Raw genomic sequence first — 19,339 nt, 5'->3', positions numbered from 1 at the left:
TGTTGATTGGGTGTGGATGTAATGGCTGGACAGTTTGGAAAGCTGTCTACTTGATCTGTTTCTGTCTTGATAATTCTGCCTGTATACTTTGAGGTTCGGGATGCTGACCTTTTTCCCCTGAACAAGGTAAATGATATATGTCTGACTGATTAAAGTAAGCTTGTTAACCCATTTTGAGTTGCTTTCCTTTAACAAAGCAGATCCAAGAACCTGTGCTAGCAGCCACCCTGGGAACGCTGGGGTGCTTGCTGCTACACAAGTCAGGCCTGCCCAAGCCCACCAGAAAGGCCCACCAACCGCCACAAAACCCTGCCAAGCAGAACACCACAGCCCCTCACCCTTACCTGGGAACCAATCAAGGCACTTTTACTGTTTTGAGTAACTGACAGGTCGCTACTCAATGCTATCTTTTGGCTTCTGTATTTTCCCACTTGCTCTAAATTGTGATTTCTCCTAGCTACTGCTGTGTTGTGATTTTGGTCTATATAAACCCTGAGTGTGTACGTCTCGGGGCTGCCTGACTTGGGTACATGACCCCAGACAGTCCCTCGGTTAATAAACTCCATTTAAATTGATTAATGGTCTCAACTCACAATTCTTGCTACAACACGCTGCGCACAGCACAGAAACCAAAATAGACCAAGTGTGGCCAGACTGGTTCTCACACCTCTTACCTACGTCAGGCAGCTCGAGAGCTCTTTTCAGCACCCTTTGGGGAAGAGAACATGCGAAGGGGGCACAGGGTGGAGTAAAACATGGGAGACATGTAACATGTGACAGGTTCCAGACATTGGGATGCAAAGCCAAGCCAAGGGGCCAAACAGGCACTGACGAAGGCTGTTGTAATGGGGCAAATCAAAGAATGGGACACATGGAGCTTGTAACATAAACACCAGTCAGTAGCCTGTTAGACCCTCAGAGCACAACAAACTCCCCAATGGACAGGACCATTTCTGCCTCTATGTTTGGGCTATCACTGTGGGGTGAATTAACATCAGTATGTAATCCAACCTATACTCAAATTTGGATAAAATGAGAATTTCAATAGTTGGCCAGTCCAACTGTCAGTCCTACCTTATAATGTCCGGCTTCAAAAACCCAGAGTAAAGCCTTTAGCTTTTTATACAGGGAATCAGCCTTCCAGAAGTTGGAAGGAACTTCAGAACACATCTAATCCAACTTGATGGGATGAAGAAGAGGAAGCAAGTGGTCACCGGGGGAGACCAGTCACGTCCCCTGGCAGCTGCCAAGAGGATTTTCCTTTACATCAAAGCTAAACCTACCTTTTGGCAATCCCACCCCCCGCTCCTAGTTTGCTTTCTGTGGTCAAGCAGCCCAAGTCTCATCTTCACCACAAAAGCCCTCCAAATACTTGAAGAAGGCATCACATCCTCTTTAGGTCTTTTCTTTTTCAGGCTGACCAAACATCCCCAGTGCCTTCCGCTGATCCTCCCTGCCCATTCCAGCTGGCCTCCGGCTTATCAACAGCCTTCCTAAGAACTGGACCCACAGCCCCAGAAGTCAAGTCGTCCCACCTCCCCAGGGTGACACCCTGGGCCTCTCTTACTGGCTGCCTCAGCTTCCTGGGTTTTCATCTCACTGTCCACTCATGTCCCCAGATGAACCACTGACTAGCCATTCCTCCATTATCTTGCGGCTGCTGTTTATGGAGCTCAAAGTATAAGAAATGATATGCATTACTACAGATTTCATCTAATCAGACAAGCCCCAATATTCCGGTCTGTCAAGATATTTCTGAACATGGCTCTGTGATGATCCAAGCTCTTCCTCTCAGCTTGGCATCACCAGCAAATATGATAACTATGGCCTTAGTGCCTTCATCCAAATCATAGGTAAAAATATTAAATAGCAAAGGGCCAAGCCCAGATCCCTGAGGCACTCCATGGGAGACCTCCTAATGAGATGACATTGACCCACTAAAGACTATTCTGTGGGTTGACCTATTCAACCAATGCTGAATCCAGCAAATTCTTTTATTGTCCAGTGTGTGTGTGTGTGTGTGTATGCGTGCGCACATGTGTGTGCGTGTGTGCTTGTGCATGTGTGTTTCCTACAAGTTAAGTAAGAGAGAATCTGGCAAATGCTGTGCTAAAATCTAGCCCGGGGTAGGGAGCCTACAGCCTTGAGAACACATGTGGCCCTCTCTGTCCCTTAATAAAAGGATTTGTTCTATAAAACTTAGACTCAGTCAAAAGGCTGCACCCAAGGGTCTACAAGGCTGAATGTGGCCTCAAGGCCACAGGGTCCCCACTCCTGATCTAGGTGAACTACTTGAACTGCATTCCCTTAATCTACCAGTTGAGCAATCACATTAATAAAGAAGACGAAGTGAGCCTGGCATGACCTGATGATGCAGCTGGTTCTCTGATATAACTGATTCTTTATCTAGATCATAGGTTCTTATGCAGGGGTCCAATAGAAGAAAAAAAAAGTGACCCCTTTGTTTTCATATACCTCTAACTGAAATCTGATTATTTAAAAACATGATCCTGAACACAGGTCCCAGGTGCCACTAGACTGGGGGGAAAAGGCAGGACACAAAAAAGGTTAAGAACCCTGTGTTCTGGCTGCACAGAAACCATCTATTCAATAATACCTTCTAGAACCTTGCAGGAGTCAAATTAAACTCACTGATTTACAGTCTGGTCTGTAACCAAAAAAACCCAAGACATTTGCTGGATCACCGGCACATCGAGTATCAGGCTTGTAGCAGTCTGATTAGACCTACTCTGATGACTTTGGAAAAACTTAGATCCTTTCTAGGGACAGAAGTAGAATGGAAATAAGGGAGGTGGGGGAGGCAGCCCACTTGCTCAAGGAAGGCTTCTTAAATCTACTTCCCCTACCTTCTCCTCAGTCTGGGATCTGTCTTCCCTTCATCCACTCCTCCTTGAGAGCACCCCGCCCTACTAGCCCAGTGGAATTGGCAACATCCTGCAAATCACTTAAAAATGGAACCCAGGCACATCTAAAAGTTTCTTAAACAAGAAGAAATTCAAATAGACAATACCTTTGTTAGAGTTCCACATTCCTCCAGCTGGCACTGTCTGTAAATCTCCATAGCAGTTAAAGTATATTTACACATTTCCAGCGCATCTAATAAAAAATCTGGGAGAATTTCAAAGATGTGTCATCAGTCTAAATATAAGAATCTTTTTACCTAAAACACTCAGCCATTTCCATTTAAAATTTTCAAGGTGAAAAATGGAATGGAGAAGGTTATTTAGTTTTTTTGCCTTCCTATGGAAACATGGCCCTGCATTTTTCTTACACTCTGGTTTGAAAATGAGATACTGCTTCTCTCCCTTCTTTCTCTGCAGAGGTGGGGGACTATGGGTGTGGAACACTGCATAAGCTGTTAGACCTAGTTGTTTTTTTTGGCTAATTTTGCAGAATTGTTTTTTTTTCCTTTTCTCTTCCTTTTTTTGTTTTGTGTTAAGCTCTCCAATGAGGCGAAGGTAAAGGAAATGAAAATGAAGTAAAAACAATACATCAAAAAGGATGGTTAAAAAATTATGAAATAAGGAGCTGTGGCAAAAATTTTCTCAATGCTACAAAGTTGAACTTGGAGAGATAGATAGATAGATAAAGATCTATATCTACATGTAGATATACAGAGATATAGACAGAGAGAGAGAGAGATGGACAGACAGATAGAACAAGTGAGCATTTACAAAAAGATCACTACTATGTACCAGACATGGTGATAATCAGTGAAGATACATTAGATCCCCACTCTCAGGGAGCTCACACTACTTGAATGGGAGAAGACAGCCCACGTATGGCAGCTGGAAAGGAGGGAGGGCAGGATTGTGAGCAAAGGAGGCAGACAAAGGTAAGAATGAGAAGTCCAGAGAGGAAGTTGAGGCCTAAGAGATTCACAGCTGGGATTCTGCTCCAAAAGGTGGGTCCAGAGCTAGGCCTCCTATCCCCTATAGTCAACAATAAAAGGATCTACATTGGAAGTATCAAACAGGAGCTCATTTAAATCCATTCTGTAAAATGGGGCCAATGCATATGTGGTTCAATTTCTTTGAAGAGAGCAGTGAGAATGAAAGCCCTTGAAGCTTCCTTGGGAGACAGTGCCATAGAAACCCCACTGTGTTGTTAGTGATGTTACACTCTCACCTGGGCCACAGATGGTAGCTGCCTGGCATGCCAGCTGATGGATCTCCAGAGGAAGGTTCAAACCCTCAGAAAGAGTCATTGGAGTGTCAGCCCCCAACATCTGACAAAGCTTCTGACATGCCAAAACCAGCACTCTGCCTGTGTTGGGACTGCAGTGATTTTGAAATAGATCCCTTCAGAAAAAAAAAGGGAGGGTCCCAGGTTAGAAGACTGGTCTCGAGAACTGCGGTCATTGTCTTTGCTTGTATTAAAGGAACACTATCAATGGTAATAATTAAGAAATGCTGGTAAAAGTTGTTGTTTTTTTTTTAATTTGGATACATTACAAATAGCATCGTGCCTTTTCCCTCTCTGGCTTTGGTAGAAAATGAAGTGACACAGTGCTGAGTGAGTCAAGGCCAAGGACCTGTCATGCTTGTGTTACACACACACGTTACACAACGAAGTCTGGTTCCCGGTCTCTGGAGGGAGGGGCAGTTACATCCTGGGTGCAGAGGGCAGGAGCCAGGATTTGAAGTTAAAAGGACCTAAGTTAATTCCTGCCTTAGATACTTACTAGCTGTCTTTTTTTCTAGTCTTTTTTTTTTTTGCCTTTTTGGAGGGGGGAAGGTAGGGCAGTTGGGATTAAGTGACTTGCCCAAGGTCACACAGCTAGTTTTTGTGTTAAGTGTCTGAGGCCACATTTGACCTCAGGTTCTCCTGACTCCAGGGCCAGTGCTCTATTTACTGCGCCACCTAGCCACCCCTGGTGAGTAATTTTTAATCCTCTGAACTGCAGCAAACACAACTGACTCTCAGGCCCTGAGCTCTATCCACTGAGTCACCTAGCTGCCTCCTAGCAAACAGTGACTTGCCCAAGGCCATGCAGCTACTAAGTGTCTGAGGCTACTACCTATTCCAAGTCATTACTATTAGTCAAACTAATATACTGGCTTAACTGTGGAGAAGCCCTCATAACCACCTCCATCTGCTGTGAATCACTAAAACGCTTTTACAGAAAAGTCCATCCATGCTATGGGAACGGTGGAGGAAAGTGAGTGATTTTCAGATTGCAGGTCAGAGCTGGGAGTGGCGGCCCCATGCCCACCTGCACAGCTGGAGGGCTTCCTCAATTCTCCCTGCATTTAAAGCCTCTAATACCACTCCAGCCTCCAGGTCTTGCTCCGACACCAGCAGACACAGAGCCTGTCTATACAAACTCGACCGAAGGGATGCATTCTTTGGGTTAGTGGGAGTCTCCTCTGGGCGTCTCCTCGATTTTTGCGAGGCCTGGGAAATTTCCTGAGTGTTAATGGGTTCTTCGTGAAGTCCAGCTACCAGTGAATGATTCCTGTAGCCTTCAAACGGAAGGAAGAGCTCAAAATCCTCCTGTAGTAAAATAAAACAAGACCAGACCCCCAAGCATTAACACCCCTCCTTTATTCACTCACTTTTCATGACCTTTCTAATGTGAATCCCACTTCTCATTGGGGCAGGAGCTCCATCTAAGTAGGACGGTTTCATCTTTGTCTTCATACCCCCCCCCCAACCCATCAGGTATCAAATATGTATGGAGAGCCTACTATGTACTAAGTCCTGGGAAAGGATCCCCGTTCACAAGGATTTACATTGCAATGAGGCAGGCCCAAAGACATTTATAAGTACACTGAGAATAAAACCAAGCCAATCAAAAGGAGGCAAAGACAAGGTCGTTTGAGAAGGGGCACTGACATCTAGGGGAGCCCAAAGGGCTCACAGAGAAAGTGGTGTTTGCACTGTGTCCTTCAGAAACCTAGGGATTCAGGGATTGGAGGCAGTGCTCACCGGGCATGGAGGACAGAGATGGGGGACAGTGTGGTGCATGAGGAACCAAGATAAAGTCAGCCTGGCTTTCCCCATAGAGAGGGGGAAGGGAAGCCATGGACAAGGAAGCTCCAAAGAGTGTACGGTTTTAAAAACTCAGCAGAAGGAAGCTAGCTGGCCCAGTGGATAAAGCACCCGCCCAAAAATCAGAAGGGCCTGAGGTCAAATCCGACCTCAGACACTTACTAGTGTGTGACCCTGAACAAGTTACTTAATACTGACTGCCTCCAAAAGAGGGAAAAAACTCCATTCATTATATTTTAGAGGCGATAGGGAAGCCAGTGGAATTGAATAAGTAGGAAAGTGACATGGTCAGAGGGTCTAGGACAGAGCAGGTGCTTCTTGGTGCTAGTTAGTCATTTTCAGGCATGTCCAACTCTCTGTGACCCCATTTGGGGTTTTCTTGGCAGAGATACTAGAGTGGTTTGCCATTTTCCCCTCCAGCCCATTTTACAGATGACGAAACTTAGGCAAACAGGGTGAAGTGACTTGCCCAGGGTCACACAGCTAGTATGTGTCTGAGGCCGGATTTTTTTTTAAACAGTGTTGGACAGCTTGCAGCAGACCATTAGAACACCCAGAACCAAGAACAAGATCTTTCTGACAAATAACAAGAGACCCAAAGCTTTATTTTTTGTACGTTAATAAAGGGATTCTGTATTTAAACTAGTTTTATACCAATTAGATTGGATTTGTTTCCCCACAGCTTACATTTAAAGATCCACCAGTCACCACTTCTCCTGTAAAGGCTGGGGCAGGCACAGTGACCTTACTGTGACCCATGGAGAGCTGGCTCTTGATGCAGAAAGGCCGCCGAGGGGAGTGAGCAAAAGCTTCCCCAGGAATCAGGATGGAGCCGGGCTCAAATCCCACCTGGACACTTATTAGCTGTGTGACCCACAGCCAAGCCTCTTAAGCTTGCTAAGTCTCAGACAACACGGCAGCCTCAGTGTCACCTACAGGATCTGCCACCATGAAACAAGCTCCTGCACCTAAGATATCAAGGGCCCTTGAGCTGATGACACATACAAAGCACTTGCTTTTAATATATACACTACCTATATTTTTTGTAGCTTTAATGATTTTTAATGAATCAAATGGTTTTCCCATTTAAAGTTCTTGAGCAATCTTATAAATATAATTTCTGCTTAGTGTTAAGAAAATCTTTTCTACATAAATGCCTCTGAGAGTTAGGGTTAGGCCTCAGTCTGATACTGTAGTTAATGGAAAAATATGACACGATTAACTAAAACTTATTTGACTTTTCAGGAAACTTTTTCAGGACTTTTCGGGTATTTGTCTTTTCAGGAAAGCTTGCTTTCCAAAATCAATCTCCTTAGAGTGGTTTCTCTCTGTGTCTCTTTCTCTCTTTCTCTCTCTCTCTCTCTCTGTCTGTCTCTCTCTTCCCACTCCCCACTGTCTCTCCCTCTCCCCACCTCAAGAAGTAACATAACAGTACCTGTCCAGGCCTTTAGTGCCTGAATCTGAAAACCAGAAATTCACGAAAGCTAACAAATCTGCTCCCCGAATGCTTGTCAGCCAAGCCCTGAAGCCCTCCTGCCTGCAAAGCACATTAACTTAAGCCAAAATCTTCAAAGCCAGATTTTAGGATACTGACTCTATTCAAGGTCAACAATTTTTTAAAATTAAATTTCAAAGTAAAAATAGATTGGCTAGAAATCAACAAAGCTGACATCCTTCAAGATATTATCAAATGGCCTATGATAGGAATGAATGGTTGCTTGGAACCTCTCTTTACTGTCCTTTCCCTCTTCAGAGGAAAGGAGCTGAATGAATCAGTGAAAAAGCACTTACTAAGTATTTACTTTCTGTGGGTCAATCAAGGGGGAAGGGAACTGAGGAGAGTCAGGTCCAGTTCTCAAGAAGCTCCCACTCTAACTGGAGCAGACAGTATATACAGAAACATTGAATAGGACTCCTTATAGGAAGGTCTGGTACCTATCCCTAAGAGTAGCAGCCTGTGTCAAGACCCCACAATTCAGATTCCTTACCTGTAAGCTCCTAATGGTTTTAAATATTTTTAAGTTTTCTTCACATTCATCCATCTTCAGAGGGTTTTCTGCAATTAAATTTTTTAAAACAGCAGCAACGAATTATTACAAGAGCCGTAAGATGAGCACACTGACAAATTCTAAGGAGATCAGAAAGGATGTAACTGACTTTGTTTCCCCTTTCCATCATCTTTAACAGATTTTCACCAGGACTGAGTGGACGAACAGAATACAAACTGCTCCATTATTCAGTGTGATTAGAGACAAAGAGGGGTGGCTAGGTGGTGCAGTGAATAGAGCACCGGCCCTAGAGTCAGGAGGACCTGAGTTCAAATCCGGCCTCAGACACTTAACACAAAAACTAGCCATGTGACCTTGGGCAAGTCAATTAACCCCAACTGTCCTCAAAAAAAAAAAAAAGGGACAAAGGAAAGTGCAGAGGATGAGAAACAAGGGGACAGAAATTCCCAAATTCATCTGTATTAAATTTTGAAATGAACTGTAGCATCTGCTCCTAGAGCAAGGTCACTTTCCTAATGACTTTGCTTAGGTTAACAAGACAAAGGATTTGCACTTTCCTGACCACACACACAAGGGAGAAGACAGGTAGCTCTGGAGCAGGCTAGATGGCAAGGAGAGGCAGCCTGGGAACAAAAGCGAGCTGCCTCTTGTATTTCTCAGAACTCCTGCTGCCACTGTGCTAAGGAAAACCCAGAGCTCTTTCTTGCACTTTCTGACACCGTTCGCTTGAAGCAAACAGGTCATACACAGCGCTGAAGTCTGCAAAACCAAGCTTGGGACACAAACTTCAAGCTGCAGTTTTGGCCAGCTAATTCCCCAAACCAGCAGATTTGTTGGATTGTTAAAGAGGTAATCAGTGGACCCCTTGGCTAATTCTTATCACAATATCAAGGTCACACACACACACACACACACACACACACGAAGGACCTGTGAACTCCTGCCATGAACACAGATCAAACCCATCCATCTATGACATAATAGAAAACTTCTGAGAAGCTGGCTGAATGAGTCAAGATATATTTCTGGAGCATGCCAAGCACTGTGCTAAGCTTGGGGATACCAAGGACCTTTCAGTTTAACAGGGGAGAGAACATGTAAACAACTATGCACAAAGAAGATACGAACAGAATAAACTGGAGGGGAGGCATATGTATTAAGGGAGACCAGGAAAGGCTTTTCTGCAGAAAGTGAGACTTTGGCTGAGACTCAAAGGAAGCCCGAAGGGAAGGAGGAAGGAACAGAGAGATAGTGTCTTGTGGAAGGAACAGCTAGGACCTGGTCAATGTCACTAGATTGTTGAATATCTGGAAATTGAAAAAAGGTATAAGACTGGAAAAGTAAGACATGGCCAGGCTATGAAGGGCTTTACAAGCCAAACAGGGCATTTCATATTTGAGCTGGGAGGTAACAGGGAGGGACTGAAGTTGATTGAACAGGGGCAAGGGTATAAAGGGGGCATGACATTTCAGAAAGCTCAATCGTTGTTCCTTTGTCCTTCCCTCTTGAAGAGGACCATGGCATCTGGGAGACGATGCCATGACTTGCAATTGAATTAGATGTAAGTGAAGGAGAGCTATGAAAGTCACCAGTCTCACTGTCTCCTCCAGAGTCATCTGGGCCCATTGGCCAGACATCCATCAGAACAACTGGAGATGGCCCAGGATGCAGTGGGAGACCTGGGCCTTTTTTTTTTTAAAGCAATCGGGGTTAAGTAACTTGTTCAAGGTTACACGGCCCATTATTTCTGGGTGTGGTGCTAGGTATCTGAGCCCAGATACGATCCCCAGGTCATTCCGACACTGGGACCAGTGCTCTTACTCGCTGAGCCACCTGGCCGCCCCTGAGACCTTGGCCTTTTTATGCTAAGGTCTTTTCAAATTTTCACTTTGAGTGGGACGACACCCATTCAGTGTGTCCAAACAGGCCTCTTAGAATTTTAGAAAGATCAATCAATTTCACAGCTGAGAGGGGGATGGACTGGAAGCAGGCAGAACCTCTGGCAGCTACTGCAGTAATCCAGACACTGGGTGATGAGGACCTGTACCAGGATGCAGGCAGTATCAGAGGGAGAGGGGGGACTTATACAAGAGATGTATTGCCAGGACTGGACATCAGGTAACTTTCCCAGGATCCACCACACAGCTAGTAAGGGCCAGAGGCAGGATCTGAGTCCATGTTCTCCTGACTTAAGTAAAGTTCACATAAGCATCATCACAAAAGCTGACTGCAGGTATATGCATTCCTAGTCTGTCAGGAGAACAGCAGGGAGGGACAGTGGTCACAGAAATAGGGACAGCATGGGGGAGAGCTGGAACAAGTGAGAAGAACTGGGGTGGAATATCAGCTCTGAGCTAATCTGGGTAAAGAACTGCTGCTACCTGGGCCTCAGTTTCTTCACCTGTAAATGAGAAGGCTGACTAGAGTAGCCCTGAGTCTGTCATACCTAAGGCGCTTCATGATTCCACCAAACCAGCTGGAGCCAGCCTGGAAGCATGAACTAGCAAAGATGAAAACTGAGGCTGATGATGAAGCCTTAGCCAGCATTAAGATTTGTCTTGAAGCTCCTTTAAAGGTTCAAATTGAGGAACCAACTTCAATATAACAAACATTTACTAAAGAGCGAAGTGGGGAGGCACAGGGGGCACAATGACAGGAATAGGCAGAACTAGCTCTCAAGAAGCTTCTAGTCCATGGAAGGGAGGAGTGAGCAGATGGTGAAATAGTGCGATCAAGTGTAGACGACTCTTTGCACGAGGCCAGCAGGAAAAGAGAAGGGAGACAAAAGACCTTGATCCAGGATGAACCTGAGAGGACATGGAGGGTGTCCAACAGAAGGGTTATTAGCTAGGGTGTTCAAATTTCATCTCAGGACACAGAAGCAAACGAAAGGGGTGGAGAGGAAGAGGGAGTCAGAAATGCAGGAGATCATCCAGAAAGGTGGTAGGTGACAGCTCTGAGAATTACAGGATAGAAGAAATGCTATAAGCTTCAACTGTGGTCATTGAGCGATGGCAGCCAAAGCAAGAGCCTAGAAGGGGCAGATGAAGCAAGGACACTGTGAAAGGAGGCGAGTCGGCATTAAAAGGGTCCAGGTAGAGGTGCAATGTCCCAGGTCCAGGTAGAGGTGGAAAGAGCACGAGTTCAAGGATGACATGAAATGTGGTAGAAGTGGAGAGCAAGGCCTAGGGGCGCAGCAGAAGCAAGGGAGAACAGAACCTTGTGGGGGCAGGCAAACAAAAGGCAGCCCTAGTGCACAGGGATTCCAGTGTGGGGAGGGAACAGCAAAGGGAGACTGATAGGTAGGCAGGTGTTTCTGGATGATGGGGAAGTCAGAAGGCCAGAGGGAAGCAGAAAAGGCATTTGACTTTAGGGGATGGAGAATACTGAGGAGACACAGATGGGAAACCCAGAAGCTGGCAGCACTGAAGTGCCCCAAGCTTCTATTCAAGAATTAAGTCACAGGGCGGCTAGGTGACACAGTGAATAGAGCACTGGCCCTGTAGTCAGGAGGACCTGAGTTCAAATCCGGCCTCAGACACTTAACACAAAAACCAGCCATGTGACCTTGGGCAAGTCACTTAACCCCAATTGCCCTCCCAAAAGCAAAAAAAAAAAAATTAACAAGAAAAAAGAATCACAGTGAAAAACTTGCCTTTCTGAATGTCACGTAGAGCCTTTATAATGTTTACAGTTGTCCTGGCTATAGATAGCCTCTGAATCTTGTCCTGAAATGAAAGTAACCCAATGAAATTTTTTTCCACCTTGGACCGATTTTAATAAAAAGCAAAATGCATACAGAAATCGACAACAGTTTTAAAGACATACACACAAAAAGGCCCTGCTCGTGTGGTCCCAACAACAAACTCAAAAATCTGCAACAGACAGGAGCTTCAACAAGCCATTCATAAATCAGTTAGGTAGAGTTATGTTGAAAGAATTCTTTTGCAATCTCCAAAAAAAAAATTTTCCTGTTAATGCCCCAGTGGTGCTTGCTATAACTTAATACATCTGGTAAATGCTTGCAGTGAATTATTACTTGTCTTCCAAACACAGGAGCTACTTCCTCCCGTCGACTGCTACGGACCTCAGCTGGCGGCCTTCTTCCTCTCCTCCTCTTTCTGATTTGTTCCTCACAGCTCTCTTTGTAGAGAGTTGTCAGCCATTAACTATCTTAGCAGAAGAGATCCCACTCTTATGACATGACATAGAAGAGACTGAGGTTAAACCAAGGACACATAGGTGGTTACTAGCAGAGCCTGCATTCAAACCCAGCTCCTCCAACTCCAAATCTAGTCATCTTTCCACTGCTCCAGCACGTATATAAAGTGCTTCATAAACAACTTTGGTTTTGTTGTAAATGCTACCTCTTGGGATTTCTCTGGCTCTTCCTGCAGTGCTAAGCGTGCCCATATAATCACTCTTTCTGCAGTTTTCTCAGCGTCAGCAGGAGGCAGAGATTTCAAGAGGGATAGGCATTCTTCACCCTAGGAATATTATTACATGAAAAGGTCAAAACTGGACATCACTTACGATGGAAATAACTTGTCCCCCACCTCCCACACTCCTTGCCTTTTGTTTTTCATTTGCTTAAAGATGAAAAAGTATCTTTTTAGAGAAAACATTAACAGGCCAAATTTGTGTAGATAGAAGAAGCACCAAACCATTTTGTGGGCAACAAATGCTATCCATCCCCACATGCTGAAATGAAACTTAATTTCTGCTGTCTTTGTTTTAAGAATCACCAAAAATAGAGACCCACTAGCATGCAGAGAATGAAACAAGGCCTGCCATATCACTGAACTATGAGTACAAAGAAAGGACATCAGAAATGACGCTCCAGTGCTTTTGGCCCACTAGAAGTAAAGGTGGCCAGGAGAACACGGCCTCTCCTTCACCCCCAAATCATGGCTCACACATCTGTTGTGTAATTCACCAGCTTCCTGAGCCTAAGTACCTGTTCTCTGCTCATCAGGTCAATGATCCATAAGCTGTAGATTTCATCTTTAGACACCAGATATGCTTGGGCTACCTTTAAAGCATCCTCGAGAGAGGTTGGGCCATTTTGCTTAAGGATGTATCTGATCACCCTCTGAAACAAAGCATAAAACAATCTCACTTTTTGGGGGAAAACGATGCTGTTAGGGATGAACAAATCCGACCAAGAGAACCCAGAACACTTCAGGAGGCTGTATTTTCCTAAGGGGGGTCCTATAGCAACAACAACTGACCTTTCAGGTTAGAAAGCACTTGACCTCTATTTTCAAATTGGATTCTCTGAACTCTGTAGGTACCATTTATTATGAGCCTGATTTCACTGAGGAGACACCTGGGAGAGGAAAAGTGACTTGCTCAGGGTGACAGCTCTTGAGTATTGGAAAAGGGCTTAGGTGCAGGGTTTTCAGATTCCAAGTATGCCACGTCATAGAAATATAAATGAAAACTGTGTAGTGATAACAGGTACTACATGAAAATAAGCAAGAGTGACAGAATTTTCTACTGAAAAGTCTGTTCCTTTCATTTTGGGCCTTTTCAGTCTCTTCCATTATGGCTCTAACATAAGTAAATTGGAAATTTTTTTACTTAAAAAAAAATTACAAAAAAAAAGTAATTTTGAATCAATTTTTAAAAACAGGCATCACAGATCACAAACTATTGGGAGAATCTTAAAAGGAACCTTAGGGACCATTTAATTCAATTCATCCTCTTTTGTTGTTGTCATGTCCAACTCTATTTGGGGTTTTCTTGGCAAAGACACTGGAGTGATTTGCCATTTCCTTCTCCAGCTCATTTTACAGATGAGGAAACAGGCAAAAATGGTTAAGTGACTTGCCCAGGGTCACCCAGCCAGTAAGTGTATGAGGCCAGACTGGAACTCTGGTCTTCCTGACTCCAAACTTAGCATTCTCTGCACTATGGCACCACCTAGCTTCATGTTACAGATGAGGAAACTAAGCCCAGAGGTGTGCAAGGTTACTGGGAGAGGTCAGGACAGAGCCTGTGCTAGGAACCCCATAGCCTAACCTTGAAACTGGTGCATGACCAAATGACTCCCGTCACGTGGCCAAGACCAGAAGCTGAGCAGGGTGAAGGGAGAGTGCACTTTTAGCTTCCTTACCTTTATCTCCTTATTTAAAAGATTTGCGTCTCTTATGCCATAACCTCGTAGAAGCTTCTTCATCTCCATCAATCTGTAACTTTCCTGTAACAATTTGACTCTAAAAAACAAACGTCACAGTGTTGTGAAGAGCTGACCTTCTTGTATGATGTGGTAATGGTAATTATCACAGTAGCTGGCATTTTCACAGCACCTACTGCATGCCAGGTGTGCTGTGCATGGCATCTCACAAACGGGATCTCACTGGATCCTCCCAATAGCTCGCTCACTCAGATCTGTGATCTCATTCAATCAATAAGTGTTTACTGTGCCAGGCTCTGCAGGGATAAAGGGATTCTCCCCAACTATAAAGCTCACACACCCAACTACTGCCCTCCCTGAGGGACTCTTGCTGATGTTCTCCCAAAGATCTGGCATGGCGGCTGCCTCCAACTTGCTGGTGGCTTTCCTCAGTTTCTCCCAATATTAGTGTTAATGTTGTTCAGTCATTTTTCATTCATGTCTGACTCTTTGTGACTCCATTCGGGGTTTTCTTGGCAGTTGCTGGAAGGGTTTGCCATTTCCTTCTCCACCTCATTTTACACATGAGGAAACTGAAGCAAACAGGGTTACGTGACTTGCCCAGGGTCACACAGCTAGGAAGTATCTGAGGCCAGATTTGAACTCAGGCACTCCTGACTCCAAGCCTGGCACTCTATCCCCTGAGCCACCCAGCTGCCCATCAGTGTTAATATTGACCATTTAATTTAAATGACCGACATTTTCTCTAACAAAGTAAATGTTTACCAAAATCACTTCTTACTTGGGATGGTCCATTTCCAAGTGCTTTTTCACCAGCTGTTCGACAGCTGTGCTCCAGGGCACCACAGCCCCATACATGATCTGTAGCACAGCGTCAAAGATGAGCTACAAGAAGAGGAAGGCGGCCCTTACAACAGGCCCGGGGTGGGGCCTTCATGCCTCAACTTCAGCCCACCCCTCATTCTTATACTCCTGTCTCATTCAAGTTCTCGGTACAAGGCCATTCATAGTACTTCATGTGCCATATAGGCACATGGTCACCTTGGATGGATTTTGCTTTATTTCCTTGGAACAAATAAACTGGCTTCATTTTTTAAAAGAAACTGCTATTTCTAGAGGCATGTTTTCCAACACACTCATTTGCATGGTTAAACCTCTGCAAATTCAGGGTCTTCTCTAACCCGCCCCTAATCTACCTCTCCAGAAAGTAGCTCCTTCTATTTTTTTAAAAATTCCCTCTACAAACCTGATACTTCAGGCATGCTGGTTTGTTTGCAGTTGCCCAAACCCACCTCCTGCCTTCCTCCATCCATGCCTTGGCTCACCCTGGTGCCTGGGATCCCCCTTCTATTGTCTCTGGCTACCAAAACCTGACCCACCCAGCAAGTCCAGTTCGGATGCGGCTCTCTCCCCAAACCTTTCCCATACCCCAGGCAGAAGCAAGCTTCTCCTTAGAAATGCTCTAATGGCTCTTATTCTTAAGGCATTTATCTCATACTGCCTTCGGTTGTAATTATGGATGGATAGGCCTCATCTCTTCCACTAGATTGTAAGAGTGTGAAGGCAGGGCCACCTTCTGTCTGTCCTCATACTTCCCACGGCTTCTTGCACATAACGGGGGCTCAGCAGGCGTGTGCAGCATGGATAGCCAAGTTCTTTTAGAAAAGGCCAGAGGAAGTACATACATCCTGGCTCCCCTGTGGCAGGTACTTACATCTGTATCAGACAAACAGCCTATAATCGCCATGGCTTTGGACTCCCAGGACGTCTCAAAGAGGGATGCAGATTTGCAACTACACCTCTCCAACATATCCTGAAAACAAGAAATAAATTAGGGGAGAAAAATCGGTTGGTTACAAACACGAAGCGAAGACCCTGCCATTCTTGAGACAAGAAGGACACCTCAGGCTGCTCTCAGGACCAGCAGTGTGCTGACAGTACAGTGGGCAAGCAGCGCGCACCCACAGGAGCCCAGAGCTGATGCCAAGGAACCTCCACAGGAAGCCAACACCTGCTCCACCCCCAAGCTCCCGAGAAAGAGACCAGCGAGCATGAGTGCACCAGTGCTGAAGCTCACCTTTATATACAGCAAAAGAAGTGGTTCCTCTTCCAGGTTATGCTCCTTCATGTACAATTTTACATACTTCTCTAAGACAGAAGGAATAAGTTCTGGGGCAAAAACTTTGTCAAGCATCCGAAACACCATGGTGGCGGTGTCCTCCTAAAAGCCAGAAGACAGAAGGCCCAGATGTAATGGGTTGTGAGCAGGGCAGAGTGCTGGGAGGGGAGCCATTCATGGAAGCGGGCGTTCTACCTTCTCAAATTCAGAGAGAGCCAATTTGCAGTTGTATTTCCTGTACAGTTTGGTCAGTTCTTGCAAGCTGTTTACTAACTTCCTCAAATGGCAAACTTCTTCAGTGTTCTGATAATCCTTCTGAAATAAAGAATCGTCAGCACAAAAGCACCTTATAAATTATAGGGTCACATACAGCTCTTACACATCAGCCAACACCCATCTCAAGGGCATCTGTGTCTTGCCACCTGCCCTGCTGACCTCCTATACGTGGCAGATGGTTCCCCCCAGCTAATAGGGGGAGAGCAGGAACTACCACCTTCTCCTATCTACATCCCCACTACAAGGTTCAGAATATAAGAAGTGCCTCATAAATGCTTTTCTATTAATCCCTTCATTTATTCATTCTGATAGTATTTTTAAAATGGCTTTCGTTGTCTACACATGCCAAAGGTTATTTTAAAAGCAGTTTACATTTTTAGAAGATTCAGGGTAAGTCTAGACTAAAATTATGCAAATATATTAAGAATCCATGATTTTGTCACCACGGGAAAAGATCACATATGTTTCTGACTTGGTAGATAAATCCCAGTGAGTTGCTCACAGCATACACAGAGCAATGTCACACAAAAATGTCACATAACTAAGTGTCATAGGCAGGATCTGAACCCGAGTCCTATTAATTACAAGTTCAGCACTCACTATATCTATATGCCAAGGGACCCTTCCTCCAGGACCAGAAACATCATCATCATTATTATTAACAACAACAACACTTATGTGTGTGTGTGTGTATGTGTGTGTGTGTACACACATATGGTGCTTTAAGGTTTTAGAGCACTTTATGTATATTATTATGAATATCACTTCACTTGATCTTGCAATTGAACACATAGCAAGGCTCAGTATTATCAGTCTAGTTTTATTATTAGTCTAAAAAGTTGAAAATCAGCAACATGAGACTTCTATTTTTTGTCAAAATATTTAAAACTGGACTAACTACTGGTGTTCCCACTAATTATGACAGCTTTCAAATTTGACGATGTCAAGGGTTTTTAAAACCTTAGACGTTACTTTACTAAAATCTGCCATACCATACATACAACATCCAGGAAAAAATGCTGGCCTTGAAGACAAGAGACCTGCATTCAAATCCTGCCCCTGATTCTAACAATATATAATCATAGGCAAGTCATTTAACCTCAGTGGCATTCAGTTTCATCTATAAAACAGGGTTATTAATATATGCACCATCCTACCTTACAAGGATGTTATAAAGATCAAGATATTTGTAAAAAGCACTCAGTAGAGTATGTGGCATATGGCAGGAACTACAAAAATCCTTATTCACTTCTTTTCGCTTCATTTTAAGAGGAGAGTAAAGAAATTCCCCCCAAGAAATACCAATCACCATCTTAAGAGGTGCTAAGAACTTCGTGTTTAAGGGATAGGAGGAACAACAGGTATTTAACTCAGAATAAATCCATACAGGAACAAGCATTGCAGCTTGCTGAGGTCTGTGTACTGGAAAGGAAACTTCACCTTACAGCAATGCTGTCCATAGATGACAAGGCCATTGCAGATTTTTTCAGTGAGACCTTTTGGAAACTTGTTCTTTAAGCCGCAAAAGCCCCCAAGATCTTCAAACTGAGATGAACTTTGGCATAGCTTAATCATTCAAATGAGGGCAGTAGCTGGACTGATAGAGCCTTGGAAAACCAATGTTAACTTTGGTTCTACTAAGGATTTCACTTTTTAAAAGGAATCCACCATATTTCCTAAGAGGAAAAAGTTCCCCTTAAATCTGGTCATGTTGTTTTCTTCGGTGAGGGGATATGTGTTGTCCTTTCGATTAACTTCAGCTGGGCAACAGAATAGGTTAATGAAATACTCTCAAAAACTTCTATCAGGAAGAAATGCCGAAGAGTTGTGAACACAGAACAAAAGATAGCCATAGTCCTGATCCCCCAACTAACCACTATGTACTCACAGAAACTTTCAGGGTTTTCCACCACATAACTGAACACAACTTAAACATAGAACATAAAGATCATACCAACAAGATGCAGTGGCAGGAAGACATCAGCCCTAAGGAATCTGGATTTTCAGACATAAAAAACACTTGTGCCACCTCAAGTCCATTCTCTGGCCAGTTTGCCTGTAAATGGTATCAAACACCAGGAGAGATCTTGAAAACCACCAAAGGAATTACACAGAACCTAAGCCTTTTCAGTATCAATTACACTCTCATTACCTTATCAGTTAATTCAAGATTCCTTGCTGCTTGCTCCAGCCATTTTGCAAGGATTCTCTGAAAGAGAGAGATTGTTCTCAAACTAAACATCCGTTGTCATTGTGGGCACACAGGAGGTGATCCAGAGCTGAAACTGCCCAAGAAGCCCATTCCAAACACACTAAGAACAAACTGCCATTAAAATCAACTGACTCTTCAAGGAGGAAGACAAGGAAGGAAAGAAAGAGGAAGTCCAGCAGAAGGAGCATGGAGGCTCATAAGTGGGGCCGCTTACCTGCCCATCTGGTAAGATTCTTTTCACAAATGGAATCACTTCACTCTGAAGCCACAGACAAAGCTCTCGCATGGGGATACTTGGGCTAATTGAGTTCAGCAAATTGTCCAGCATGTTCACATCAAATCTGCTCTCAAATTCTGCCTAAAAACACAGGCAATTATTTGGGTTTGTCCTGTGAATTTATGCAAACTGAGAGAGCTCCCAAAAAATGAAAAGTTGCTATCGACAGCAGCGAGAGAGCTGCAAGCCATCGGCAAAGGGTCTCGACCTATCAGTACCGGCTAGTCAAGTCTGACCATGTTTGGGTACTGCCAACTGCCCCCTGACTGCTCCTCTGCGATGGTCTGTACTG

The 19,339-nt window shown here is 44.3% G+C and overlaps 1 protein-coding gene across 3 annotated transcripts in view; it reads right to left on the bottom strand.

Annotated features, from left to right (window-relative positions):
* Nucleotides 1-19,339, bottom strand: part of KNTC1 (kinetochore associated 1) — an 87,667-nt gene that overhangs the window by 42,142 nt on the left and 26,186 nt on the right. For all 3 annotated transcript variants that reach the window (XR_011167106.1, XM_069081465.1, XM_069081464.1), the window contains exons 22-36: nucleotides 18,985-19,128; nucleotides 18,711-18,767; nucleotides 18,513-18,614; nucleotides 16,478-16,597; nucleotides 16,241-16,384; nucleotides 15,878-15,976; nucleotides 14,945-15,048; nucleotides 14,143-14,242; nucleotides 12,982-13,116; nucleotides 12,392-12,511; nucleotides 11,680-11,752; nucleotides 8,004-8,071; nucleotides 5,237-5,517; nucleotides 4,150-4,322; nucleotides 3,032-3,129 (exon numbers count right to left, since the gene is read on the bottom strand). Coding sequence is in view for 2 of the 3 variants with exons in the window: in XM_069081465.1 (XP_068937566.1) it covers nucleotides 3,032-3,129; nucleotides 4,150-4,322; nucleotides 5,237-5,517; nucleotides 8,004-8,071; nucleotides 11,680-11,752; nucleotides 12,392-12,511; nucleotides 12,982-13,116; nucleotides 14,143-14,242; nucleotides 14,945-15,048; nucleotides 15,878-15,976; nucleotides 16,241-16,384; nucleotides 16,478-16,597; nucleotides 18,513-18,614; nucleotides 18,711-18,767; nucleotides 18,985-19,128 (1,818 nt within the window). In the remaining variant the exon portion in view is untranslated. The remainder of the gene's footprint in view (nucleotides 1-3,031; nucleotides 3,130-4,149; nucleotides 4,323-5,236; nucleotides 5,518-8,003; nucleotides 8,072-11,679; nucleotides 11,753-12,391; nucleotides 12,512-12,981; nucleotides 13,117-14,142; nucleotides 14,243-14,944; nucleotides 15,049-15,877; nucleotides 15,977-16,240; nucleotides 16,385-16,477; nucleotides 16,598-18,512; nucleotides 18,615-18,710; nucleotides 18,768-18,984; nucleotides 19,129-19,339) is intronic.

Source organism: Petaurus breviceps, unplaced genomic scaffold (genome assembly GCF_028583685.1).
Source record: "Petaurus breviceps papuanus isolate PSGF00001 unplaced genomic scaffold, PetGlider_PUasm1.0 99, whole genome shotgun sequence".
Classification (NCBI taxonomy): domain Eukaryota; kingdom Metazoa; phylum Chordata; class Mammalia; order Diprotodontia; family Petauridae; genus Petaurus; species Petaurus breviceps.
This window is presented reverse-complemented; position numbering and strand designations above follow the sequence as displayed.